The sequence below is a fragment of the Podarcis bocagei genome (assembly GCF_964188305.1).
Source record: "Podarcis bocagei genome assembly, chromosome: 2".
NCBI classification, from domain to species: domain Eukaryota; kingdom Metazoa; phylum Chordata; class Lepidosauria; order Squamata; family Lacertidae; genus Podarcis; species Podarcis bocagei.
The window spans coordinates 101,061,057-101,089,016 of NC_138126.1; the positions used below are offsets into that span (position 1 = coordinate 101,061,057).

At 45.2% G+C, this 27,960-nt stretch overlaps 2 protein-coding genes across 5 annotated transcripts in view; both read right to left on the minus strand.

Annotated features, from left to right (window-relative positions):
- The window catches only part of MBTD1 (mbt domain containing 1), a 124,694-nt gene extending 108,117 nt beyond the window's left edge, over positions 1-16,577 (minus strand). The window contains exon 1 of the mRNA XM_081184560.1: positions 16,567-16,577. The gene's annotated coding sequence lies outside the window, so the exon portion shown is untranslated. The remainder of the gene's footprint in view (positions 1-16,566) is intronic.
- SLC16A3 (solute carrier family 16 member 3) lies at positions 66-27,960 on the minus strand. Of its 4 annotated transcripts, none has more exons than XM_081184621.1 (5): positions 27,774-27,960; positions 7,212-7,454; positions 5,796-5,939; positions 2,595-3,362; positions 66-920 (listed from the first exon to the last, which is right to left on the minus strand). In XM_081184621.1, exons 2-5 carry the CDS (start codon positions 7,432-7,434, stop codon positions 658-660), a joined length of 1,398 nt encoding a protein of 465 aa, XP_081040747.1. In that variant the 5' UTR covers positions 7,435-7,454; positions 27,774-27,960; the 3' UTR covers positions 66-657. The 4 variants fall into 4 exon arrangements, with proteins under 4 accessions (XP_081040747.1, XP_081040746.1, XP_081040748.1 ...); XM_081184620.1 differs by lacking the exon at positions 27,774-27,960 and adding an exon at positions 18,007-18,182; XM_081184622.1 differs by lacking the exon at positions 27,774-27,960 and adding an exon at positions 17,836-17,956.

Below are 27,960 nucleotides of genomic sequence, written 5' to 3' on the forward strand. Positions count from 1 at the left end.
GGACTGCAGTGTCCTTCTCGGTACATGTATAATATTTCCAGTAAAAAGGACAATGAAAACAAAACTCATAAAAAATCAATTTAACAAACCAAAAAGTTATTGAAAATTGTACAGGTTATCAAAATTAGATTAGGGTTGAGTCAAATGATCTAAACACATGTGGAAAAGAATAGGTTTGGAAACCTATTAGAGACAACCAAGTCCCTGAGATTTCTCCTTGCTAAGCCATTCCTCCTTAAGCACACAAAGACATGGAAGATACATTGAGGTGCACCACACACACAAAAATAGACGGGTATTTCCTCTGCATTACGGGAACATTTATGTACACTTCCTCTCTAGTTAAAATACAGTTTCATCGAAGTGAGCATTTTCTTGTGATGCATAGTGGGACCTCTACATGTGTTTAGAAGGCCATTTGTTTAGCTTACAGCAGTAGGTATGCCCAGGCAGCTTAGCCTGAAGATCAACCCCATTTTAAGTGGGGAGAAAGGTTTTTGAACAAGCCAGCTTCCAAAGGGTGATCTCACAAGCTGGTTGGCCTCCAGTTCCCTAACAAGATGGCCCAGCCCTAAGCTAGTCCTATTTCTAAAATAAATTAAGTGTTGAAATGTTCTGACTCCTCCTCTAAATATATGGCATTCGTCCATGTCACATTCACACACAGGTTTCTGGGTTAGTTACAACTTCCCCATTCTTTTCGTCTTTCAGAAAGTGTTCCACTTCAACAGAGTCCACCTTGGCGTTTCCAGATTTGTTTAACTCTTCTCTTTCAGCGACATCTTCTTGTGTGTGTGTTTCTGCTGGTTTTTTAATACAGAAGGCATTTCCTATAGCCAGCACCAAAGCCGAAGTGACCACTTCAACGCCAGCCATAATAAAAACATACATATATTTGTGTGTTGCGTCCAAGACTTTCCCTGGAAGAGAAAATTCACAGCTTCATCAACAACATGTTCAATCAAACCCATTCTCTAAGTTCCCAACTCTCTTAATTTGAAGAAACATTTTCAATAAATTTAGAATCCCTACTGTCAGGGGTTCAGGAGCAGAGGCGAGGGCAAGGGAGGAAACAGAGAGCGAGGGGGAGGAGGCAGAAGAAAAGATGAGTGATGACGACGACCCGAGATCTCCGAGTCTTTCCAGTGAATCAGAAGATTCACAGAAAGGAGCACCAGTGGCCAGAGCAAGGGGGGAGCCTAGGGGGACACCCCAGGAAGAAGGGTCCAGAGGGGGCTCAGAGGGGAGCAGTTGGAAATCGGGACCAGCGTCACCAACAGAGAGCAGGGGAGAAGAAGGGCGCCAGGCATCAAGCGCTGGCAGCTCGCAACAGGAGGGAGGGCACGAGTCAGGAGTGGCCACACCTCCATCGGAGAGTGAAGAAACGGTCAGGAGGAAAGTGGAAGGTTGGGCGCGCGCGCCAAGTTCAAATGCACAGGAAGGTGGCGCAGTAAGCAGCCCGGAAAGGGAGCCAGGTCCTAAAGCCCGGCGCAAGGAGACAGGAGGGTCCGGGGGGTCCGCGTCAGAAGAGTCCCGGAAGGAAGAGACCCCGGGGGGCAGAGGGACCCAGAGAAGAACGGTCAGGCGGAAAAGGTGGAGTAAAGCTAGGTTAGTAAGCTGGTGCACAGGGGGCGGAGACTCAGACGGAGCTTTGCCGGTCTAACCCTTAAGACGTAGAGTTGCGCGCAGCAGCTTGAGAATGGAAACTGTAACTCAATAAAGACTTTTATAAAGTGACCGCTGGCTAGCGTGATCCTCTGTGAGCTAGGATCTGGAAGCAGCTCTGACACCTATGAATTCTGATAGCTCTTTATTTTTAACTTTCAGTATGGTACATGTGAGTGTGCTACTTTTTGGCTGATTGACAAAGCTGGCCTGTAACCACAACCACTCCACCTTGTCCCTGATCCTCAGTCTGCTCTTGCACATGTCTCTGTTCTTCTGAGCATGCTTCTGAGTACCAGTTGCCAAGAACCAGAGGAGTGGATAGTGTTGTTGGGTCACTGGTCTGATCCAGCAGCCTCTTCTTTACCTTTACCTTACAGATTTGTTGGCCCCATGGCTATGTTAAGAACATAACGTAGTCATGGGGCCAATAAATCTGTAAGGTAAAGGTAAAGGGACCCCTGACCATTCGGTCCAGTCGTGGCCGACTCTGGGGTTGCAGCGCTCATCTCGCTTTATTGGCCGAGGGAGCCGGCGTACAGCTTCCGGGTCATGTGGCCAGCATGACTAAGCTGCTTCTGGCAAACCAGAGCAGCACACGGAAACACCGTTTACCTTCCCGCCAGAGCGGTACCTATTTCTCTACTTGCACTTTGACATGCTTTTGAACTGCTAGGTGGGCAGGAGCTGGGACTGAACAACGGGAGCTCACCCTGTTGCGGGGATTCGAACTGCCGACCTTCTGATCGGCAAGCCCTAGACTCTGTGGTTTAGACCACAGCGCCACCCAAAACTAAGCCTGTTGTTCATTGCCTCAAAATAAAAGAAATTGCATCCCATGGTAATTGCCATCACTTTTCTGTCTTTCCCCATAAACCTGCCCCATCCCTTAATTGACAAACAGCAAATGAACTGAATGTAACATTTACCTGCTGAAGGTGGTCCAATTAGAACGGCCATCGCCTCCATCAGGAGAACTAAACCAATGGCACTGGAAAACTTCTGTGTGCCAACAATAGCCATGAGAACTTCAAACTGAAGAGCACCAACCATTCCATAGGAAATGCCAAAGAAAATGCAGAAGACCACCAGTCCATCATAATTGTAGGCCATGGACCCCATGAGATCAGTAAAACCATTAAAGAGCATAGAAAAGCTAAAGAGGTAGACACAACGGGGCCTAACCCACTTCAAGCCAGCCACTATTCCACAAATGGGCCGAGCAAAGATATCAATCATTCCAAGAATGGTCAGAAGTAAAGCTGATTTGCCGTCTGGGTTCTTCATATCCTTAGCATAGCTCACCACAAAGACCGGGGGCACAAATAAGCCCAGCACCATGATGGATGCAGCTACTGTATAGATTACGAAGCCACGATCTCTGAAGACACTGAAATCCAGTAGCTTTTTCTTGGTTTGCTTCTCAGGGGCCGCTTGGGAAGCGTCAGGTTTTTTAGGAGCCTCCAACGGTCTCATCAGAGCTCCACAAACACAGCAGTTCAAAAGCAACCCCCCCAAGATGAGAAATCCTCCTCGCCATCCATACACATACTGTAGTTGCTGCCCCAAGGGGGAAAGAGCACAAAGAAACACAGGGCTTCCAGCTGCAGCCAACCCATTGGCCAAAGGTCGCTTTTTGCTAAAGTAGCGATTCAGCATGATGAGCGATGGCTGGAAATTGAGCGCCAGGCCCAGTCCTGAAACAGAACAGATGCCAGAGTTTAAATCAGGAACAACATTCAGCATATGTAACAGGAGTGCTCTATGGTGCAGGCGCTGCAGGTGAGCAACTTACAGCTCAAGATACAAAAATAGCCCAGGTACGGTTTGGGGTATGGCCAAAGACATCAGCATATCTTTAAGGGCTGCATGCTCTTGTCCAAACCTGTGCAGGAAGACTAGCCTCATATAACCAATATAACCAGCCTCATATAGCCAATATGCTTAAGCCTAATTAATGTATGAAAGGGTTAATACCATAGAGTAAGCTATCCTGCCAGGATTAGCTGGGTCACTTCCTTTATCTTGGAAGGAAATGGGTAATCAAGCCTATTGTTGCCCCTCAGTCTACTAGAGAACCCCCAAAGAGATGTGAGCATGGCTCTCACCAAGTACTCCTGAATTCCTATACCAAGAATGTAGGAACTTCTACCACTTTGGAACTAAGCTAAGTTTTACCACCTGTGCAACTTTTCTGAATGCTGTATGGAAAAGCACATCAAGCTGTCCTTTGGAGAGTTTGTAAGTAAAACATTTTTAAGTTACCAAAAGTGTGGTCTTTTTCTCTGCTGGGGAAGTGGGAAACTTTGGAAGGAATTTAAACGGGCAGATTTTAAGGTTTTACAGTCTATATATCCATGAAACATGGAAAGGCTTGGATCAAGTCTGGTAAGATTCACTGCATCTTGATTTCTTTCCTTTTTTTCATTGGCTTAAAAAAGGGGGGGAAATACAGACAGCAAAACAAAGAAGTCTAAATTAACATTGCCTTCTACCAATAAGAAATAATAATAACTATTACAATAATGAATACTAAAATTACTTTTACTTCCCCTTTTAAACTTCTATTCTGGTTACAATATGTTACTATTCTATAAGAATCTATTATATCCTTTGCTGTCCCATGTATTATTTTATTTCCCAAATTCAACCTAACCCTCCCCTCCTCCCCACTGCTTCCCTTCACCTGTGTGAGATCTTCCCATCACAATATATATTTTTTCTAGTTGCTTTGATAAAATAGAGTAACTTGAAAACTGTTAAATTATAATTACTTCTTTTGTCCTTACACACTTAACACTGCATCTTGATTTCAAGGGAAACTATAACCTGCTCATACCTGGACTAGCTCTTTTCACACATACAGAACCAGTCTTGCTTTGTGCCTATTTTAAGGGGAAGAAATATTCCGTTTTCTAACCCACCAAAAAAAAGGTAACCATAGTAATCACATAAATATATGAGAGATCTCATTTGATTTCATTTTGTACCTGATGCTTATCAATCACAGATACACTTATGGGAATGAAGGCACCCCCCTTCCTTTTTATTATGCATTTATGATTATTTGTGTTCATGATGGTGTTGGGACACCTATACACAACCCCTCTTTCAATACTGTTTCCACCAACAAAATTTCAGGGCGGACATACCACTTTATTTTCAATCAGTGCATGTTCTGATTCACCTTCCTGCTGAAATCCTGTATCTTTTCATACCACAAGTGTTCCATGTTTCCCATGCCCACCCCCATCTTTGTTGAGCCATAGTGCAAGGGTAGGGCTCCAGACAACAATAATGCAACCACGTTGGGGAATCGTCGCTGAACAACAAATAAAACAGAATGTGTGGACAGTCCAGTATACAGTGGTACCTCGGATTAAGTACTTAATTCATTCCAGAGGTCCGTTCTTAACCTGAAACTGTTCTTAACCTGAAGCACCACTTTAACTAATGGGACCTCCTGCTGCTGTTGCACCACCGGAGCACAATTTCTGTTCTCATCCTGAAGCAAAGTTCTTAACCCGAGGTACTATTTCTGGGTTAGTGGAGTCTGTAACCTGAAGCTTATGTAACCCGAGGTACCACTGTAGATCCATCACTAATACACTGCTGCATTGATGCAGTCTTGCAGAACCCACCTGCAAAAACAAATCCAGTTTGGAAGGGCCCTACAACCAGCAACAGACTCAGGCTTGCAGCTACGTGTGGATAGTTGTGAGCAAGGCACCTCACTGACCTGGCAGAGGAACCAAGAATGGTAACTGATGTTTGACTGCAAGGAAGTGAGAAGACGCCTGAGGCCAGTCAACAGAGAGAATGCATATGGCAAAAGGACTGGTTTAGAAAATGTCAGGAAGTGGTAGACAGAAAGGGCATTGTGAATGAGAGACCTACTTTACACCAGTGCATGCAACGTGAAACTGCACCATTTAAGAATGCCATTAAGGGATCAGTGCTCCCCTACATACACGTGTCCCCACAAATACAAAACTAGCACATCAAAGAGATGCCGTACCACATGCCCCCCCCCATTGGCTCACCCTCTCTCACAAGCTATAGCAACCAGTAGCATAGCTACATGTAACACAGTCAGCCCACTGGCTGGGTTCTTTGACACTGGCACTTACCGGTAATGACACCAGCGGTAAGGTAGACCTGTATTATATTAGTGGAGTAGGAAGCAGCGATCATCCCCAATGAAGCAAAGAGTCCTCCGACCAGCATAACAGGACGGCAACCAAACCGATTGACACACATACTGCACAGGGGCCCTGAGCAAAAGAGAGAATGGGTAAGATGTTTGTTTCTGTAACTTCCCAGATCATTAATATATCTATCAGTTGCGGTTTGTATTTCTTCTCATAAGGCCCACCCAGATTCAGTTGTCTGAAGACCTTGAGTCTGAAGACGTCAGATTCCATTTTCCATCTCCTTTTCATTTGACCAAGGCTCTAGATTGCTGGTGCTTACCCAACACATCTGGAGGATACTTGAGACTGTTAGCTTTCTTTTTTTTAAATGTGTACAGATATTGGTGGCCTTCACGTTTCCATTATAAACCACCCCCACCTGCCCCACCCCCTGGCACCATTTGTGATACCAGGGATGGAGCAGGTACCAATGTGACTACCAAGGAACTATTGGGAGTTTAAAGCAAGCTCCTGATGGTTCCTTTGCTGTAGGTCAGCGTGAGTTCGAGCCCAATGGATCAATGTGAGTTCAAGCCTGTCTGTGAGTTTAAGCCCAGTGGACCTGTTGTGCAACCAAGTTTCCCTTGGAGAATTTAATCATGTGGCTGACCCCTGCAGAAAGCAGGCTTGAACTCACTGCCCATGACATAAGGTGAGCACCATGTGGGTTATCACACCCACCTGCCAAAGTTGCCCCATCTGGCCCCAAAAGGTTCTCCACTCTATTTTAGATCATATTCAGAGAGCTTTTTTCCAGTTCTGCTGCCACCTGAGCCACGACAGGTGATCACTAGGAAAGGAGCCTTTTCAGTGTGGCACCCCAGCATTAGAACCTGGCACCTACATGGATGTTTTCCCAGCACCTGGAATAGATCTTATTACTATTTTGAACTTTTTGACTTGTGCTAGTCTGCCAACCTAGCAGTTCAAAAGCACATCAAAGTGCAAGCTGATAAACAGGTACCGCTCTGGCGGGAAGGTAAACACCGTTTCCGTGCGCTGCTCTGGTTCGCCAGAAGCGGCTTAGTCATGCTGGCCACATGACCCAGAAGCTGTACGCTGGCTCCCTCGGCCAATAAAGTGAGATGAGCGCCAGAACCCCAGAGTTGGTCACGACTGGACCTAATGGTCAGGGGTCCCTTCACCTTTAGTCTGTTTTATTCCGACTAGTGTATTTTAATGCTGCCTTTATAGACTTGCTTATTTTTAATGCCCTTGTTTTCTTGGTTTGGGGAACAAACTATTTTATTGTAAAAGCCACGCTTTATAATATATATAAAATAAAATAAAATAGAGTAATATGTTTCTTTCATGTATTTATTACCCCAGTTTTAGAATGTTGTAAGTACTTACCTGTTCCATAAAGCATAGCCAACAGAATGGAGGAGATCCACGCGGTGTCACTGTATCCAACACCAAACTCCCGGATAAGCTCTTTAAAGAAGACGCTCATGGCCTTTGGGAAGGCATAGGAGAATCCCGTGATGACAAAGCACCCAAAAAGAACAGCCCAGCCCCAGCCGCCATCAGGGGCTTTAACTCCGCTAGGACCATCGTCAACCACCACAGCTCCCATGATGAGATTTTATCTGTTTCCTAAGACATAAAAGAAATGTATTTAAATATTCCATCAGTACCATAAGATATGATAAGCTCAGTCTTGGTTATGCAATGAATAGTTTTAATATAGTAGGGTCCATAAAAGTTGACTTCCTATGGAAGGCAAGGCTAGCTTTTTAGATGAAGTGGTCTCTTATGCAGAAGAAGGTCTGCCCTATTCCCAGCAGTGGTGACTGGTGCCCATTGAGATCAGTAGGGTGGAAGGCAGGGAGATCAACAGACAGAGCCAACTTGCTGAGTTCTATAAGGCCAGCACTGAGACTAAGGTAGAGGAAGCTCTGACAAGCAGTGAACAACCCTTGGACTGGTTGCAAGTACAAGTGGGGGCTAGCTGATGGCAGACTGAAGTTGATGGGACAGTGACCCATTCTCCCTAGTGGACCAGTCCCCACTGTCTACCAGTTATTGTTGCATTAACATCTGTATAGCTGTGTACTTGGAGAGTGGAGCAGAAAGTGGGAGGTCCTTTTTGAGCAGGATTTGCAGAAGACAGAAATGGGATATTTATAGAATTGTAGAGTTGGAAGGGACGCAGATGGCACTGTGGTCTAAACCACTGAGTCTCTTGGGCTTGCCAATCAGAAGGTCGGCGGTTCAAATTCCCGTGACGGGGTGAGCTCCCGTTGCTCAGTCCCAGCTCCTGCCAACCTAGCAGTTCGAAAGCACGTCAAAGTGCAAGTAGATAAATAGGTACCGCTCCGGCAGGAAGGTAAATGGTGTTTCCATGCGCTGCTCTGGTTTCGGTGTTCCGTTGCGCCAGAAGCGGCTTAGTCATGCTGGCCACATGACCAGGAAAAACTGTGGACAAACACCAGCTCCCTTGGCCTGTAAAGTGAGATGAGCACCGCAACCACAGAGTCATCTGTGACTGGACTTAACTGTCAGGGGTCCTTTACCTTTTAGAGTTGGAAGGGACCCTGAGGATCATCTAGTAGTCCAACCCCCTGCAATGCAGGAATATGGAGCTGTCCAGTATGGGGAGCAAACCTGCAACCTTGACATTATCAGCACCACGCTCTAACTGACCAAGCTGTCCTTGTTGTTTTAATATTCTATCAATCTATCTGATGCAGTAAGTGTTGGGATGTGTTTCTCCTATGAATAGATCTTCCAAAGGACAACTTCCACCTGGCTTCACCCAATTCATTTTGGATGAATACTACATAGCAGAGTCGTTTCTTAAACCAGCGACAACTGTAAATGTCAGCATGCAAAGTGTGTATGAATACAGTACCATTAGAGCAGAGAGCTGTGCCCTATTCAGAAGTTATACTCACGTGTAAGGCCGCTGCAAGTACAGAGCTGCACATAGTCTCCCCCCTCCCCATATGGGCATTCTGTGAAGGCAGACATTCTCACTGTATGTGAGGGCTTCTTGGCACAGGCCTGCTCACACATTGGTCTTACATACAACCGTGACATCTATCTATCAATCATTTATTACACGGTCACATACCTGTTAAACTGTAAGGTCCAAATAATGCTTTAGTTGTTTGGTTTTGTTGATATTTTTCCAGTCATTAAATATGTGGATAAATTTATATACCCACATTTACAAACAGTGGCAAACTTTAACACACCCTGACCTATTTGTTTAGGCAGAATTTTCCAGGCTCATAAGATTCATTGACGGCTCTGTTTTATTATTTATTGATACTTTGCTGAATGTTTTGATGGAGTCTCCTTTTCAATCAATGTATTTCTTTGTATTCCTGATCATAATGCTTTATATAGTAAAATAATAATAATTATTCAAGGGGGTAAAGAACTACACAACTTTGATAAGACATCTGAAAGCAGCCCTGTGCCAGGAAGTTTTCAATGTTTGACATTTTATTGTGTTTTTATATGTGCTGGAAGTCACCCAGAGTGGCTGGGGAAACCCAGCCAGATGGGCAGGGTAGAAATAATAAAGTTGTTGTTGTTGTTACTTTTATTATTAAGATTTCCATTTCCTTTTAAAAATGATTTTATTGTATTTAATGTATAGTGGTACCTTGGGTTAAGTACTTAATTCGTTCCGGAGGTCCATTCTTAACCTGAAACTGTTCTTAACCTGAAGCACCACTTTAGCTAATGGGGCCTCCTGCTGCCGCTGCGCCGCCGGAGCACGATTTCTGTTCTCATCCTGAAGCAAAGTTCTTAACCCGAGGTACTATTTCTGGGTTAGCAGAGTCTGTAACCTGAAGCGTATGTAACCTGAAGTGTATGTAACCCGAGGTACCACTGTAAACTGTTTAGGGATCTCACATATTAAGCAGCACATAAACATCATCAATAAAATAAATTAATACACATATTGTTAATTCTGTTTCTTTTGTTTAATGAATTTATCCAGAACAGATTAACTTTCTGTTTGGCTAATGGCAAAAATCACTTAAAAGTCCCCAGCTTCAGAAGGGTCAGGAGCTCAGTGGTTGTGCTACTTTGTATGCACAAGGTCCACAGCATCTCCAGTTTAAAGGATCAGGTAGCAAATTATTTGGAAGACCTTTCTCTTTCTGAGAGCCTGGAGAGCTGCTGCCAGCCAAATCCAAGAATACTGGACTAGATAAACAAATAGTCTGATTAGGTACAAGATACTGTAGCTTCCTATGTCCCCACATGCTACCAGTCAAGGAACAAAGGCAGTGGATTCAGTTATTTGCTGTATTAAATGTCTATCTCTAAGCAATACCTATTGCTTGCAAGACAATGGCCATGAAATTATTGCATGCTATATGATTCATTTGACCCTGCAAGAGCTGCAAATCAAGTCACTTGATGTCTAGACGGCTGAGTGATGAGTATGTGATCATTCAGAGTCCTTTCTGTGACATTTAGGCCCAGGGCTGCACAATTTACAAGAAACAATCTCACGGTCAAGCTCCAGAAATAAACCTGGCAGAGCCTTCCAGAGCAGATCTATTGCATGAAGCTGCTCTTTCAGGAGAAAAACATCCAAATGCTTTTCCTTCATCATCTCTGCTGGAGAAGATTTGGTTACAACAAATACACAGGCTGTCTTGAGCTGCATAAAGTTAGAACATGAAACCGGCATGAAAGCAACACTCCGATTATAAACGGCACGATCCAAAGAATGAGGCGACATGTTCCATGTGCCCAGGGAGACTTTGGGCCTTGAACAGCAAAACAGTCACCTCTCCATAAAAAAAATGAAGGAATGCTGAAGATGCCCACATTTTGGCAAGTGTCATTATTGTACTGTAAGGCTTGCTGTTTTATTACTGCAACAAGAAGAGTGAAAATTCTTTTTCCCAGTATCATGCAGATCCTTAGCCAATCTACAATGAAACCACATTTTCTGGCACTGACGTTTGACTTCCTATACGTACTCCTAACGTATATCCTCCGAGTCATCGCTAGTGAACTTACAGTAAGGGTTATCTGAGGTCCCTCTCTTAACTGCCCAACAGAGTTTATGCTCTTGTCAATCAAATATCCATCAGCAAAATGTCTAAGTAGGCAGATGGGCTATTAAATCAATCAGTGTTTAACAGCAGTATGGTGGGGGGGGGGGGCGTTTCTAGAAAAAAGGGTTGGATTTGAACCATCACTCACTATCACAAGAAGCTGAAAAATAAAAGTACTAATAAGGGAACAAATGCCTAAGTCCACCATCTGAGTTATTGCTTTAGTAAAGTGGGGGGGGGGGGAGCAGCTATCTCACATGTACCGCCTGTCTGCCAATTAAATTGTTTGGCAATTCATCATGGTATTGCTCCTGAACTGTAGCTGCAAAAGCCAGTGCTATATAATGCTTTTATCAGGTTTTGTTTGTATATGCAAGAGTACCAGGTAATTTGCTTGCTATCTGGCATGGATGCACTTTCCAGGGACAGCAAATCTATATCTGAATCTAAATATATATTAGCTCCAGACAGCTTCAGTAAAGATAAACAAAAGCCCTCAGTACCCATAAGCCATCGGGTCTTGCTGCAGGAGACCTTTATGAAAATCCTTTCCCCCTTCCTCTCAAAAACAGATCTGCTATTGGAGGAGATAAGCTATTCTGTCCCCATAGAAACTTGCATCCATCCATGCATACACCTACTCACAGCCAGCTGCTCGTTCTTCTCCTGCACCGTTCTGCCTGACAGCAACTCAGGCAGAAACCCAGCTAACAAACTTCCCTATGTACATAGCATATGAAGAAGACTTGGCATTCATCATCACATCAGTCATTCATCGGTGACAGGGTTCTCTCCATCCCCCACCCTGAGCCCTTTCTCACTTCCAAAATGCAGCCATCTGCCTGCCAAGCGAAATGACTTAAGGCAGTGGCTCCCAACCTCTTCGCCCACCCCCACCCCAGCCCCGCAGACCACTACAAAATCGCTGTGGGCCTCAGCAGATCACGGAAAGATTTTTATGTCTTTTGTGGTAATGGTGTTGCGCTTTGCTAGGGGCTGCTTTTACTTCCTACTCTGTATTACAATTTAAATTCTGTGGAATATAAATTGTAATATAATAAAATACAACAAATAAAAGCAACAAAAATGGAATGAATGAATGAATAATGTGGACACACCATGGACCACCTGAATGAAACCCTTTGGGAACTTAAGGGATTTCCTTCAACTGGATATTTTGCCATCCTATCCTCCATCCCCAAGAGTAATCTTCATCCCTGAAAATCCTCTAGCTAGGATATTTCTGAAGTACGATGCTATCTGACTTCTAGCAATGCAGCAAGATGATGATCTCTGACCTGTGTTCAACCACTGTGCATTGCTTTCTTGCTCGCCTCTTCAGGTAAGCCAGCAGCTGATAGTTGGGTCGTTGAGGGAAGGGGACAGTCTTTCAAAACAGAAGAATATCTTGGCGCTGGAGAAATTATGGGGAATTGGTGTTTTTGCGTGGCACAGTCTTAGTAATGAGACTTTTCTCCTGCTCTCCCCCCTTCATCTACACTTCATGCTGTTTAAATCACTGGCTGTGAAAAGAAAGCACTGCCTTAGGGCTGCTTTAATGAATGCTTGGGAACATTTAAGGTGATAGGATGTGCAACTGCCCTGTGTTTTGCAAGTGCTAACTGCAAAAAGCGTGTTACGTCATCCATTCTGAAAGAGCTCCAGTGGTTTCTAACTTTTTGCCAGTGTGGAGTCTTAACCTTTCAGGCCATAATGGTCTGGACCCAGGATACATTAGGTATCACCTCATATATGCATAGACACACACACACACACACACACACACACACACACACATGCTTAGGGTCAGGAATGTATCTGGTACCTTCTATCCTATGGAACTTGCTATCTACTCAGTTTCCTCAGATTCACAACTTTAATGAAAACATTAAAAGCCCAATTATTTCAGAGGGATATAGGATCAGAGTCGTTTGCGACTGGACTTACCGTAATTGTCAGGGGTCCCTTTACCTATTTGTCCTTTAGTGTTCTGCTTTTTTAATTGTACTGATAGTTGATTGTTCTGTTTTTCAATTTATTTCATTTTACATTAATTTCTTGGGTGGGGGGTACCAGCTTTGCTCCTGAAAGTCAGGATATTTAGAGCTGGGCCTCCCCTAATTACCAGAGAGAGAGAACACACACACACACACACACACACACACACACACACACACACACGAGGTGATCCCTTGAGGGTCTGTTTTCAGCCAGAAGGGTACAATAAACATTTGAGAGATGGGGAAGCAGGAATGATCTGCTAACTTCTGCTACAGTTGTGGGATTATAAATTTTCATTCCCTGCTCTTCTTTTATCTGTTATATCAGGCATGTCCATCCGGTTGATTGCGATCTACCGGTCAATCACGGGGCGTCCCTGGTCAATCCTGGTCTATCGTGTGATCCTGAGTGATGCCCCCCCAATAAAAAAAATAAAAAAAGCTCAACAACTTAAGCGATTTCTCCCCCCAAAATAGCTCAGCAACTTTGTTGTTGTCTCCCCCAAAATTGCTCAGCAACTTTGCCCCCCCCAAAAAAAGCTCAACAACTCTGGTCAATCCAATGGGTAGATCACTACCAGTTTTTTTTATGGTGGGAGTAGATCGCAGTCACTTGGGAATTGGACATCCCTGTGTTATATCACCCATCTTATCATTCAAAAACGTCCCTATTCCCCATCCTCCTTTGTTTCATCTTCAACTCAACTTCCAGGTTTTACCTTACAAAATGTGAATGTTCCTCCTTTCCTTTCCTTCAAATCAGCGCATTTTCTCCTTCCTCATCTTCCAACTCATTTTCTCCTCTGCCTACGAATAAGGTACTGAGGTTGCAATACAGTACCCAATGCCATTGAACTGAATGGGGCTTCTGAGCAGACAGTCTAAGATTGTGCGACAAATGTCCTCTACAGGAATAAGAATTGGTGTAATGTGTAACCAGAAACTCTGGCCTTTACCAGAATTGTCTACCTATAAATCCCTGCCCATTTCCCCCTCCAAATCATGCAACACTAATTTTCTACTGTGCATATCCTTGCCAAGACAATTATATGGGTGTTCATTAATTTGTGTGATTTGTCTCTCATTTCACACATTAAATGAAAATGAATTATGAACTCCCATGTGGATTTCAGCAGAACACTGATGCCATTTTCCAATTAAGGCTAAGCCTATTCCTAGGAGAGTTTAATTCAAGAAACACATTTTTAAAGAGGAATGACACATGGGATTTGCTTTAATCCAGAACTAAAGACATTTTCCTTTATTGTTCCCCATACAGATTCTGTCATATCAAGTTGTTCTTTACCAGTGCCAAAAAAGAGACAATTCATAATAAGCAACAGTGGCTCAAAATCTCACTGTAGAGGGGAACAGCTGTGTCCACTACCTGCCACTACTGTACTTTAATCAACGAAAGCTTCAGGGGTTGTAAAATTTGGAAAAGCCACCCAGGATTTTCCCAAACCAAAGAGGTGGGGAGCATATTTCTGGTGCCTGGAGATATAGAAGCATCTTAACACAAGTGAGCGTAATGTATGAAAAGAAAAGCTGACTTCTGGTTTTTCCTCATTCATCCATTATATTTTGGCGGCCAGAATGTTGCTACTGCACAGTACAATTAAAAAGCAAAGGGGGGAAAAATCTATTTAGAGATCTAAGTCCTAATGTATTCCCCAGACTATGCAGCTTCTTCAACAAGTCTGGCTTTTTGTTTTGTTTTGTTGTATTTTGCTTTTGGGGTCCAGTACAACTCTTACAGCCTATGCATGCTTAATTAGAAGAAAATCCCAGCCATTATCATGGGACATGCTTCCAAGGAAGTGTGCACATATTGAGAATATTAAGGACAATAAGAAGAGCCCCGCTGGATCCGGCCAATGGCCCATCCAGCCTAGCACCTTTTTCTCACAACGGCCAACCAGGTGAGCAGCACATTAGTACCACACAAAGAGTGATCCGCAGTCTCTGATGGGGTACCACATCCAATATTGGAAGCAGTACACAAAACCATCATGACTTGTAGCTCCTGGCATCCTTATCCTACAAGGAAAATCTCTGTGCAGATTGTGCTGAGCAGGGGGCTTAAGTTCCACTTTTATTGCACACACACCCCCAGGGAGTTCAGGTACCGCACGTGCATTTTTTTTTCTCCCCGTTGTCTCTGTAAACAGGAGCAGGGACTGCCCCAAGGTCATGCAATGAGCTTTATGGTTGAGCAGAGATTTAAAACCTGCATCTGCCTGACCAATTTCAGCACTCCATCTCATAACGCCAACGCTGACTCTCCTGTACGTACTGCAGAGCTGTGGTGTTATTACGCAATAAAGCACGGCCATTTCAAAGCAGAGTTATGTAATGTTTGTGCTCTCTGCACAGTGACCAGCACGCTACTGGCACTGAAAGAATATTCCAATAGAAAGAACAGGAGGGTTCTTTTAAAGGCATATTAATTCTAGTCTACTAGGTAAGAAAGAGTTACAGGTGGTGTACATTGACACTGAATGAGAGGGACTGGATTAATGTAAAAAAAAAAAAAATCCTTCCAGTAGCACCTTAGAGACAACTACGTTTGTTATTGGTATGAGCTTTCGTGTGCATGCACACTTCCAACACGGCTACCTATCTGTAATGTACTAAGCATTAGCCTTGGGTGGAGGTTGTTTAATTCGACCTCATTTTTAAAGCAACTAGAATTATATCTCCTCTATAACATCATATAGGGGGACATCAGTGCCCACTTTGCACATGACCTTCAGAATTCCCAAAGGCCAGTCCTGCATGCAGGGCTAGAGTCAAGGCTTGCTTACAGCGAAGCTCTACTAGCAGCTATTGTGAATGTCAGGACTGTATGCCTATGAAGACATGCAGGGATTATATATCCCTGAAATGGGTGCCCTCATCCACTTGCAAATAGGGAGCAGGATTTGGGTCAAAAATGGGATTTCTAGGGTGGCTGGAGCACCTCTCATTTTAGAAAAGAATCACTGCTTTCCTTTAAGGATTTACCACTACACTGTGCTTCACAGTCCCACAGAATAGGAGGTAGACAACTTACCAAAGGCTTCACTGTGCCATTTAAAAAACCACCAGTGTTAAGGTACCTTAAACACCAATAAATATAGTGTGGCATAAAATATGTTGCTGTAGTGTTCTTCTACCTGTATTTTTCTTGATTGTCTATTTCATACCTAACTTTGTTTTATTTAAATAAAAGTGTTAAAATAAAATTTCGTGGACCAGTACAACCCACTTCATCCTATGCATTAAGTGCTCTCAGTTGCCAGTCGGATAAACACACAAACACACACACACAGGCACGTGGGGGAAACTCACACACCAAAGATCAAGCAGTGCAAGGGGTAAAGTCTGCATTTTTTAATGCAAAGCTGCAAAGGCATGAGTGCGGCATCTGGTAGCGGAAACCTCTTACGAGGATCACGGTGGATCCAGGAGAGAATCTGAGAGGAAGAGGCACATCTGAGGAGGGAGGGGGCTCCGCTTGGAATGCGGTTCCAATGGGGCTTTGGCTCCACCCCGGAGCCTCCACGCCCAGACCACGAGGGCTGCTGGCACAGGCTGGCTAGAGCACTTGGGGACGTCTTCCCGCATGCAGACGTGCAGGACGTGACAGAGGGGCAGGCCGGAAGTGCCGGCTGCAATTACCAAGAAATACACGCGCTCACCTCGTGGTTGAGCCGGGGAGAGAGAGAGCGGAGCAGTTGCTCTAGTATAGTATTGCATTCCCTGCCGAGAAAGCGCGCGTAGCCTCAGCCATCTGTAGGAGGGGAAAATCAACGCACACATTCTCCCTCGAAACCGATTTTAAGATCGTTATCTCGATAGCGCAAAACCTGCTTCAGAACCAGCAAACACGCACGCGGATGCAACGCTTGGCAATATCTAATTGGGGTCAAGTTATAATTAAACAGCCAAACAAGAACAACTCTGTCCGATCATCAGCTATATGCCGTTACCAACCCCGGAGCCGTTAAGTGGTCACATAATAAGGCTATTTAGAGGAGAAAAGTCGCGTGGGGGGCGGGGGACGACTCCTCTCCCTTATAATAATCCAAGCACCATTGGTCGATCTGAAGGAAATCAAATTATTCTGTTACCCCCTCTGGCTGTTAAGAAAGTAAGGCGCAAGCCTCTGAAAGTTTAATGGCTTTGCAGCCAAGACGACCCACGCGCCTTTTTTTAATATCTGCTCTAGATGGCGTTTCCAACAAGAACACCGCCGTTATACATTTAAATGCTTTATAACCCTTATGATTCAATCCATTTATATGAAAGGAGGGAGAGAACTCACTGCTTTTAGGAGCCGTGCTCTTAACGGGCCGAAGCAAATTCAGTGAGGACGGCTTTTAAATTCAGCCTCCCGGGCTCTTCAGTTTGGGTAGCGTAACGCGATGGATCAGACTGTCAGAATACAGAACATCCCCGAGCTCCATGGTCCATTCCACAGAATACATAGAAGGCGGCTTCCCAAACTGCCACCGGGCGTCTTATTTTTCAAACGTTGATCTGGCAACAGCGGTTGCCTAAGGTCATCTGCAGCCAACCCTGCCTCGCCTTTACTTCTTGTTGCAACTGCACCGACTAAGCGACCAATGGCTACTTTTAGAATATAATATTCCTCTTGGCGAGAGCTGCCCACGGAGAGAGAGAGAGCACGTGCACAATAAAAGGCCGGAAACAAACGCATTACTGCCTTGTGAGACGTTTTCACAAGCTTCTCCACCCCCCCACCCCTTTATTCCCCCAATTCTCCTTGCCTGCAATCTGAATATAAAACCTACACCTGCTGGAATATACACACAGTTTTTTAAAAAAACAACAACAAATGCACGCCCTTAAGATCGCATATTAACATTTACAAGCAGCACTGTCCCTATGTATTTTAAAAAAGGCGTTATTTTCAACGTTGGTTAAAAACACACAAACGCATATGCAGGCTGTACTCTTGACACCTCTCTCTGGCTTGATCATAGCCATCAGATTGTAGCACTTGGCAAAGAAGTCAAATGTACTGATTCAGCCAAGTAGCTTCCCCTCAGTCCTCATTCACACAAGCGCATATTTACAAACCAACACACAAATACAGGGTAACCTTACCAACTGAAAATGGAGGAAAATCAGGCTCCAGAAGTGTGCTTCTGCTCCCCAGCCTGTTGCCTAGAAACAAAAGACGGAACAAATGGGGATGGGATGTAGCATTCACTTCAGGTTGACTCAGTTGTGAGTTGTTCCTGAGGGCGTGCTTGACATCCTGCCTCTCACTATACATTGGACCCGTAAATCACATGAAGCAGCTCAGGCCTATTGCTTTCTTAACTCAAGTGCTCTCCCCATGTAGGTAGGAACAAAAGAAGTTGTGGCTTGAGTATGCAAAGTAGTTTGTTCACCCTCCTCTTTGTTGCCTTTGCAGTACTATATCAGGAAGTAAAAATATAATGCCCTGCTGCTGTTTTGCATCATTTGGGCCATTTTAATAAAATAAAGCAAATTCTTAATTACTATTCCTATCATAGCAGTATCACCCGTAACTTTAACCTACATTGGCAATAAGATCCATAGCTAGATAACATGACTTCTTTAAAAGAAAAGTATGAAGAGCACAGAGAAGACAACAAAGGAAGTGCTGTAATCCTTTTTCAAAAGAACTTATTGAAAATCTTTCCATATTTCACTTAGACTTGTCAACAGGTTTCAATTATATCCTAGGTGATTATCCATTTTTTGTTCAAGTTTTTGTTCATGCTTATTCTGTGGCAGAATCCCAACGGCCAATTTAATATCACAGCCTGACCCTCTCTGTTCTTTGTTGATAAGAAGTTAAAGCCAATATTATACCATTAGCTTATAATATAAATATAATAATCTACACAAATCAATCACATTTGAAGTACAATTCTGGTCACCTCACTTGAAAAAGGATATTGTGGAGCTGGAAGATGTTCAGAAAAGGGCAAACAAAATCATCACGGAGTTGGAGCAACTCCTCTATGAAGCTGTTTAGAGAAAACTATATATGAGGAGATATGATATCAGTGTGTAAATTATGCATGGTGTTCTGGTGTGCCATCTGGAGTGGGGCGAGGGTCCCCCCCCCCCATGAATTTTCAAGGAGGAGGCGTGCTTCCATCACATGGCCCCAGCTCCCTCAATTGCAGGGGCAAAGTGGCATGTCTGATGGTGCTGAAAACGTGGATAAGGAAAAGTTCTCATGGACCTCTCATAACTCTTGAACAGCGGTCAGCAAACTTTTCCAGCAGGGGGCCAGTCCACTGTCCCTCAGACCTTGTGGGGGGCCAGACTATATTTTGAAAAGGAAAAGGGAAAATGAACAAATTCCTATGCCCCACAAATAACCCAGAGATGCATTTTAAATAAAAGTACACATTCTACTCACGTAAAAAGACCAGGCAAGCCCCATAAATAACCCAGAGATGCATTTTAAATAAAAGGACACATTCTATTCATGTAAAAACATGCTGATTCCTAGACCGTCCGCAGGCCAGATTTAGAAGGCGATTGGGCCGGATCCGGCCCCCGGGCCTTAGTTTGCCTACCCATGCCTCTTGAACATGTGGGTAGCCGATGGTGCTGAATATTGGAAGTTTCAAGATAGACCAAAGAAAGCCCTTCTTCACACAATGCACAGTTAAACTATGGAATTTGCTCACACAAGAGGCAGTGATGGTCGCCAACTTGGAAGGCTTTAACGATTAGACCAATTCAAAAAGCAGACAAGCGAACCATGGCAACTATGTTCCAGCTCCACAATCAGAGGCAGCATGCCTCCATATGCCAGTGGATGGGAAACTGCAGGTGGGGGTGGGGGTGGGGAGGGAGTGCTGTTCTGATCAGGTTCTGCTTGCAAGCTTTTCATGCAAGAACTTCCTGACAGTAAGAGCTGTTCGACAGTGGAATTTGCTGCCAAGGAGTGTGGTGGAGTCTCCTACTTTGGAGGTCTTTAAGCAGAGGCTTGACAACCATATGTCAGGAGTGCTCTGATGGTGTTTCCTGCTTGGCAGGGGGTTGGACTCGATGGCCCTTGTGGTCTCTTCCAACTCTATGATTCTATGGGCATCTGCCTGAGCTGGCCACTGTGAGAACAGGATGCTGGGTTAGATAAGCCATTGGCCTGATCCAGCAGGGTTATTTTATGTCCTTAAGTATAGAGCTACTCAATAATAAAAACAGAAGAAACAACATTAAGGGAGAAGGCAAATATTAACTTATTTAGGGGCCACATCACTGAGGCTAGTGTAGACTTATTCCGATTGTTTTCTTTTTATAAGATCAGATGTAATCTTCCACAAATGAGCATTGTGGGGATCTGCTCCCCACTAGCCTTTTTCTTGTTAAAAATTCCTCTCAAGTTGCTTTATGCCCTGCAGGGGGAATGATACAGGAGGCAAGTTTGGGAAGGTTCTAAGCAACAACAAAAAACCACAACCCTACTCAAATGGAAAAGGGTTATCAAGTACGGGTACTTGCCTCTACAACAACTTAAGAGGTTTGCTAAGGGCAAAATACTACGTGACACCATTCAGGAAGTCAGGCCGCTCTTTGTTTCCTATATTAACTTTCAGAACCCAGACACGCCCACAATCACACTCACATATGTCCTTCTGGAGACACTCCCTAGCCTAAAGTGCATATTTACCACGTATAAAATAAAACATTAGTTTGTACATTGAAGGTGACTCCCGCATGCAATGAAGTGCTAAAGAGTGGCTAACACAAAGTGGCTATATGTAACACTGATGGTTATATGTTTGTGTGTTTCTTTAGGGTTGTTATATTGGGTGTTCTATTTGTGCTTAATAGGAAAAATCCAATTTGTTCAGGACTGCGGACTTAATTTCCCAAATGAGAAGTGGTCACTGCATGCTAAACTAAGGAAGAGAGTATTTATTTACCTTATTTTCAAAAGCTGGAGAATGCCAGAGGCGGGATATAGTTAATCTTCCAATGAAATAGCCCACGGCTTTCAGCTACAGCCCATCACCACTCAGTAGAGAATGGTGTCCCACTGCCAGTGTCAAAATACAATTCTGACTACCAGTCTAGTCAGCGTTTGTTCATGGAATGGAGGAAGATACTATCTTGTCCTTAGTCTCAGGTAACAAAAGATGTGGCTTCCTTGCTGCTATACTTCTGCTATGAACCCAAGGTGGAGAACCTGTGGCCTTCTGGATGCGGTTGACTAAAACTCTCCTTGCTTACCTAGTGTGGGTTTTAGTAATATTTTGCAGATTTAAATTAATATTGCATGGCTTTATTGGGTTTTTAAAAATTCTTTTGTGAATTACTCCATGTGACACATTGTCTCGTGTTTTCTGAAACTTATGCTTTAAATGCAGTCTCTCTTTTTTAAGAATAAGTAAAAAAAGAATCACCCCTAGCCAACATGACCAGTAGTCAGGGATGAGGGGAGCTGCAGTTTGGCAACATATTGTGGGCCACAGGTGAGTTTCCCACTTCTGAGGTAGACGTTTCGTCACTTAACTTGATTATTTGGGGGGGGGGGTGTCCTGTTGTCAGACTTTTATAGTATTCAAGGTGTCTGGAAATACATGTGTACCAATTTCCCCCTTTTTTGTTGTTTATGGGATATCCCAGTTATGGGATAACTGTGCCCTGGGATTGAATAAAACCTGTGGAAGGGTGAATGGATACATAGTTTTCACCTTTTAGCGTACAAAATGCCTTGCAAGTCTTTTCTAATATTGGGTGACATCCAGTGATGTCTGCCAGCTTCTACAATGGAAATCTGCTTGCACAATGGGACTTCTGGTTTCTCTCTGCCAGCTTCCCCCAAAATCTGCTCTGTAGGGTCCCCCAACCCCAGGTTATGCAGGTGCAGGGAGGAGGAGATAAAGGAGAAGCTCTGTTGCCCACTGTTGCTACGCTGGATTCACAAAAAGGACCATAGCATATGCTAGGATGAAACACAGTAACTCCTCCTCACCATGCTGAGGAGGAATTCAAACTGAGGGCTCACAGGTCCAAGCCCATTATAATAACACTGGTCTCTCCCCTATAACTTGATGCTATCTGCTACTCTGTCTGACATTCACTTGACCACAGCACTGCTAATTTGTGAGCTTCACTTCCTGATTAGCAAAGCCGACTTTCCACTACAGCGTTTCCACAATTAATTCTAATTTAAACTGAAATCTGTGGGGGGGGGGGGGGAGAGACATTTGGTCCATTTCCCACAGAGGCATTATTTGGCGGCTTTGTATTCTGAGGCCAGAGCCTAGTCCACCTCTGCAGAGACATCACTTCATAGATGTCAAAAGAAACCTTTGTCTCTGCCACTGGTGACCTTTGTTATTTACCAGAGGTTAATCCTCCCCTGCTCCACTTCCATCCTCTTTCAACATCCCCCTTCTCTTGAAGCAAACATGTGGTTCTTCTGCCATCCCCCGCCCTGCAATCTGCCCTTTTGGTCCTGTTTGATAACAGGTTCCATCAACCTACTCCTCAAATCTCCTCAGTTGCTTCCTTCTCTTTCACTTACTATCCACAGCATAGTGAGTGATATTTACACACACCCACACCCACATATACGTATAGGAAATTTTCTCCGAGCTGAAAAGCAATCCACACACAGAATCTCAATCATCTTTACAGCAGAAGCAAAAAGGTTATATTTATAGGGGTGCTAAAAGGGAATGACTTAACAAAATGTCCCAGTGGCTTCCTGGCTTAGCTAAGATTCATGCTAAAGAGGTATGGGTTTCATCAGCGGGTGGGTTAGGGAGGCAGACTGGGAACCCTGTGTACACTGCATTGTGCTCCAAGATGGAGGAAAGGTGGAGTGCAATGTACTAATCAGTACAATGCAGAAATATTTTTTGTTAATTTAAATACTGATAATGGAGTATCCACAAGCAGAAAGAGAAGACAACCAAAGCACTGTGTGGGTAGAGATTGTGGGGGAAGGAATATGCGTAACCGGATCAATTCAGGTGTTTCAAGCAACATGTACACTGTCACATGGTACAGAACCTCAGATGCTTCCGGAAGAGTAACCAATTACCAGGAGGGTGGGGGAATAGACAGAGATTCCTCCATATTTCAGCATGAATTAGTTGGAAGGCCAATTGGTAGACAATTCATTCCAGATCTAGACCTGCAGCACATGAAACTGGAGAGTCGTTCCCAGTGTCTGATTCTCCTCTGCCACCTCCCCAACTCCAAAATTCCTTCTCCTGGAAATTTGCCAAAGCCCAGCTGTAGGAATCATTCTAAGATTCCCCCGCCTTCCAAAAAATTACTTTGTGTGTGATTGAGTCACTGCAATTAGAGGGGGAGTTGCAGTTAGCAATAACATTTTTTAAATGCCCCAAGCCCTTGGGATGAGGTGGGATGTACATGGAATAAACTGAATTATTAAATAATTAAGCAATTAATTATTAGTTCAGCTTCATCCCAAGGAGATCACTTCTGCAATTAAAAGGTGGGTTTGAAATGTCCCATGGGACCTTTTGTTTTATCACATTGGTATAGGTAAAGGTAAAGGGACCCCTGACCATCAGGTCCAGTCGCAGACGACTCTGGGGTTGTGGCGCTCATCTTGCTTTACTGGCCAAGAGAGCTGGTGTTTGACCGCAGACAGCTTCTGGGTCACATGGCCAGCATGACAAAGCCACTTCTGGCGAACCAGAGCAGCGCACAGAAGCGCCATTTACCTTCCCACTGGAGTGGTACCTATTTATCTACTTGCACTTTGACGTGCTTTCAAACTGCTAGGTTGGCAGGAGCTGGGACTGAGCAACGGGAGCTCACCCCGTCACGGGGATTCAGACCACCAATCCTAGGCTCTGTGGTTTAGACCACAGCGCCACCCACGTCCCATCACATTGGTATAGTATAGTGAAATAAATTAATGACATATATTTACAAATTGTATATCCTGATAGTGTCAACAAATGAAATAAATGCACATACACACATGTTCTGGACCACTAAACCTGCAATGTAAAGAATGGGGCGTGTGTGGCAAGGAAGGCAGCTAGGCTCCCTGGACTGATCATCATTGCCACCACCCCAACACCCATCAAGACTCCTCAGCTCTTAACTTGAGTATGAAATGCAAAGCCCCTTCATGACCACCCAGTCCAAAAGGCTTTTTTTTAAAAAAAAAAGCAATTTAGCACTTAATTCAACTGCTCTCCTTTCTTTCATGAGAAAGAGGAAGAGTAACCAATCATTGCAATGACTAAAAAACATTCCAATTGTTCTTTTTTTAAAAAAACACCCCTTGCCATCTGGTATGGGGTGTGTTTTATACTACATGCAGATGATGCTTAACTACCAGGATTGCAAATCTCAAAATTCAGCCTGGAACTGAAAACCAGGCAGTGTCCTCCTTGCTGGCTTCATGCATAATTGCCTGCAGGCTTTTCTGCTCCGGTGGACACATTGGGGGTGGGGGGAGGCTGTTTCCTAGCAGTTGAGTGCACAGATCCATCAGATAGGCCAGAAAGCCATTATTCGCGTTACTAGCTTTGCACTTTTTTCATTTAAAGCATCCAAAAAAAGGAAGCTGCTGTTTGCTACTGTGCGGGAGTCATCGTGACTATATATCCAACGTACTAAAAACTCATGCCTTCAGCTCTAGAGAGTAAGAATTCAGCCCCTTGTGCCCCAAACTGGCAATACAAAGGTCATTTAATACCTCCATTTAATTGCTCCCGTCCTACGAATCTCCATGCCAGATGAGTAAAGGCCCACATGTCCGTGATCACTCTGAGCTTACCGGATTGTGCCACTTACGAAGCTCAAGTTACTCACGTGCACAAATGTTTGCATAGCATTGATCAGAGCTGAAGTCATGGGGAGAACCGAATACTCCCTGGGAGAAGATCTACTGATGGCGGTGTCATTTTACAGCCAGAGTAGAACTGCACTTTAGATGATGCCACAAGCTATGTAAGTCTACCTCTTGAGAATTTCCCCTCCAGAAAAAGCAGCCTGTGTTATATACTGTACGGGGAATAGAAGTTGGGGAACCACATTAACAGCCCCAAACCCAGCGGGTCCTAGCTACCTACTTGACCCTTCCTCATGCTGTCAAACCACTTTGGTGGTTTGGCAAACTGCTTAGAGAATGTTTTGAGTATTAAAGCAGTATAATAAATAAATGAAAAGCAAGAACACTGCAGTACCAGCTTCATAACTGATTCAGTGTAGCGTAATGGTTAAAATGTTGGACTGGGACCTGGGAGACCAAGGTTCATAATCCCCATTCAGCCATCTGGGTGACCTTGGGGCAGGGAAGGGGGGATATAAATGTGATAAATAAATAATAAATCTACAGCTTCACATTTTTACTGTCATTTTATTTAGAGTTATTCTCCTTTCTATTATTATTTATTGTTATCATTATAGTTGACAGGAAAGCTTAGTGAATTGTTGATCTATAGTGTTTGTAAAGGGCTCAGAAATACGTTAGTTAACCCAAACACCAAATCTGGCTTCCTACTGGGTCCTCAGATTGCTGTTCTATAACCCCATCATAGTAAATATACACACTTATTTTGAAATATAAATACCTTTCGCTACAGTGGGCTTTCCAAATGAATAATGGAGCATGTAGCTGCAGCACTACCTAATTACTGTCATATGCAGCTAAAAAAATCAATCTGATGCCACCAGTACTTCAAATAGAAAAAGAAAAGAGTATAAACACAGATGTCAGACTTGATATTGCTTAATAGAGAAATGTCGCTGTTGCAATTCAAGACAAGAACCAGTCAAACAGCACAGGCAGATATAAGCAGCTTCGCTTTTATGTTCTTTACAATTTCGTATTTTTTTTAATTAACATACCAAAGCAAAAAAGCAGCAAAATAAGAAAGAAGTACAATCGTGCCCATATCATTTGTTTACAACATCTATGCCCAGGGAGGCGCAGTATTTCAATTCCAAGCAAATGCCCTAGATCCGTCAAAAAACATTGGATTAAATTAGATCAGTAACTGGGCACTGGCCGGAGAAGCCAATCAGGCCCAAGCTGACTACAGAGATGGGCTGAGATTGATTCCTACAGATAAATGAAGTTTAAGGGAATCATTTACCATAGCCGGGACTGTGTGTACAGAGAGAAAGCACCTTGGAATCTTATCCAAGGATCTGGCATGGATACAAGTGCAGGTGAGCGGAGGACCATCTAAACACCAGAACCACACACCAACCAGAACGTCATCTAGAACCAGAACTCCTTTTCAAATGGCACAGTTCAGGTTGGAAACAACAGCACAGAGCAGAGTACCTCTGAGGGACAAAAGCGTCCTCACACAGCCCACCTGGATCATCTGGGAGTGGGGAAATGGGTTTCAGGGTAAGCCTTCCAAGTCTCTTGCGGATTTGAGCCGGATAATCTCTGACCCTAGAGATTAAACGTTACCCATCTTCCCGTTGCCCAGCCTCTCCCCTGATAAACAGGCGCGCGCGAGGTTTGCTCCTTGTTTCCCAGCCCAGTTCCTTCCCTCCCTGTCTGTCATCCCTTCACGAGCGTTTAAATCCCTGTGACATTTAAGGAAACTGGATCTCGCTGGAGACCCAGCCTCCCCTCCTCATCTCACGCGGTGCGCACAGAAATCGAGTGCTCCTGTGATCCAGCCGAACATCGTCACCAACTAGAGATCTATATCTAGGCCTTGTTCTGGGGTGTTTTCTGATGTTTAGAAAGGCCTCTCAGCACCCTCCTCGGGGAAAAGCCAGACTCCTTGTGATGCCCCTGGCTCCGGTTCCGAGTCGGTCTCGCTGAAACAGGGAGGGAGATGCGCTCAGGAAGAGAGAGGCGGATGGATTGATCGCCTGTTTTAAAAGGGCTGTCTAAAAGCCCCGATGAGACTGGCTTTCGCTTGGTCCCGACACAAGCATCTCTCCTGGGCAAATCTCCCTTGGCCACGGAACTCCTTGGGTCAAGGATGCGCGGGAGAGAAATGAATGAACTTCTCCAGGAGGAGGAGAAGCCGGAGCCAGACCGCTCAGGGTGGCCAGGACGCCTGGCGCTAGCAGAGGAGCCCTTGGGGATCATGAGGACCAGCCTCTTGGAGCCGCGGTCACCGCGACATGGGCTAGGAGGGGGCGCTGGGAAAGCGCGATCGTGGAGATGCCGTTGCTGGGGAAATAAGGGCAACTGGACAATACGGTGCCCAATGGGGCTATGTATGCCTGAGCCTTACGGAGGTCTGTCTATGGGATGCGCCCCCGCCGACGCGCAGACCTCCGGCTTTCACTTCCCCACCCTCCTGTGGCGCGCAGACAGCCGCCTACTTTGCCCCCTGCTCAGCTGGTCCAGCCGAGGCCGGGCCAGGAGCATCTTGGGGAGGCAGCCGCGAGAGAAGGGGGCAGCGATGGGGCGCGGGGGACCAGCCCTGAGTCATGCACAGCTGCGTCAACGCCAAGCCCGCCAGGCGAGAGTCTCTCCGTCCGCTTGGCGCCTCCATCTCCCTCCGCAAGCGCTGGAGAGGAGACCCGGCGCCGCTCCTTCCCAGCCTTAAGCCAGCCCTCGCCTCCGACCCGCCCAGATACGAGCAGGTGCCGCCGAGCGGCAGACCCCGGCGGGCCAGGAGAGCGCGCAGGTGCCCCCCGAGCGCCACCTGCCAGAGCCCCTTCAGGCGACTCGGGCGGACGGCAGTGGCGTAGCGTGGGGGGTGCAGGGGGGGCCGGCCGCACCGGGCGCAACATCTGGGGGGGGCGCTCGCACTCGCAGCTCTCTGCCCCTAGGGCAGAGGGGCGCAAATTACTTGCCTTGCCCCGGGTGCTGACAACCCACGCTACGCCACTGGCGGACGGTCCCCTGGCGCGCGCGCTCCGCAGAAGCATCTCCCCTCCGCGCACAGCTCGCTTACCTGGGTATCCCGGACCGCTGGGCTGGGCTGGGCGGCAGGTTCGGGCGTGGCTTCGTCCCCGGGCGCGGCGGGTTCGGTGGCGTGGCTCCCTGCCGTCCTGGGGCGATGTAGCGCCTGTAGCTCGAGAGCCGCGCAGCCAGCTCGGCAGGAGAGCGCGTCAGAGAGGCCGAGGGAGCCAAGCCGGGGC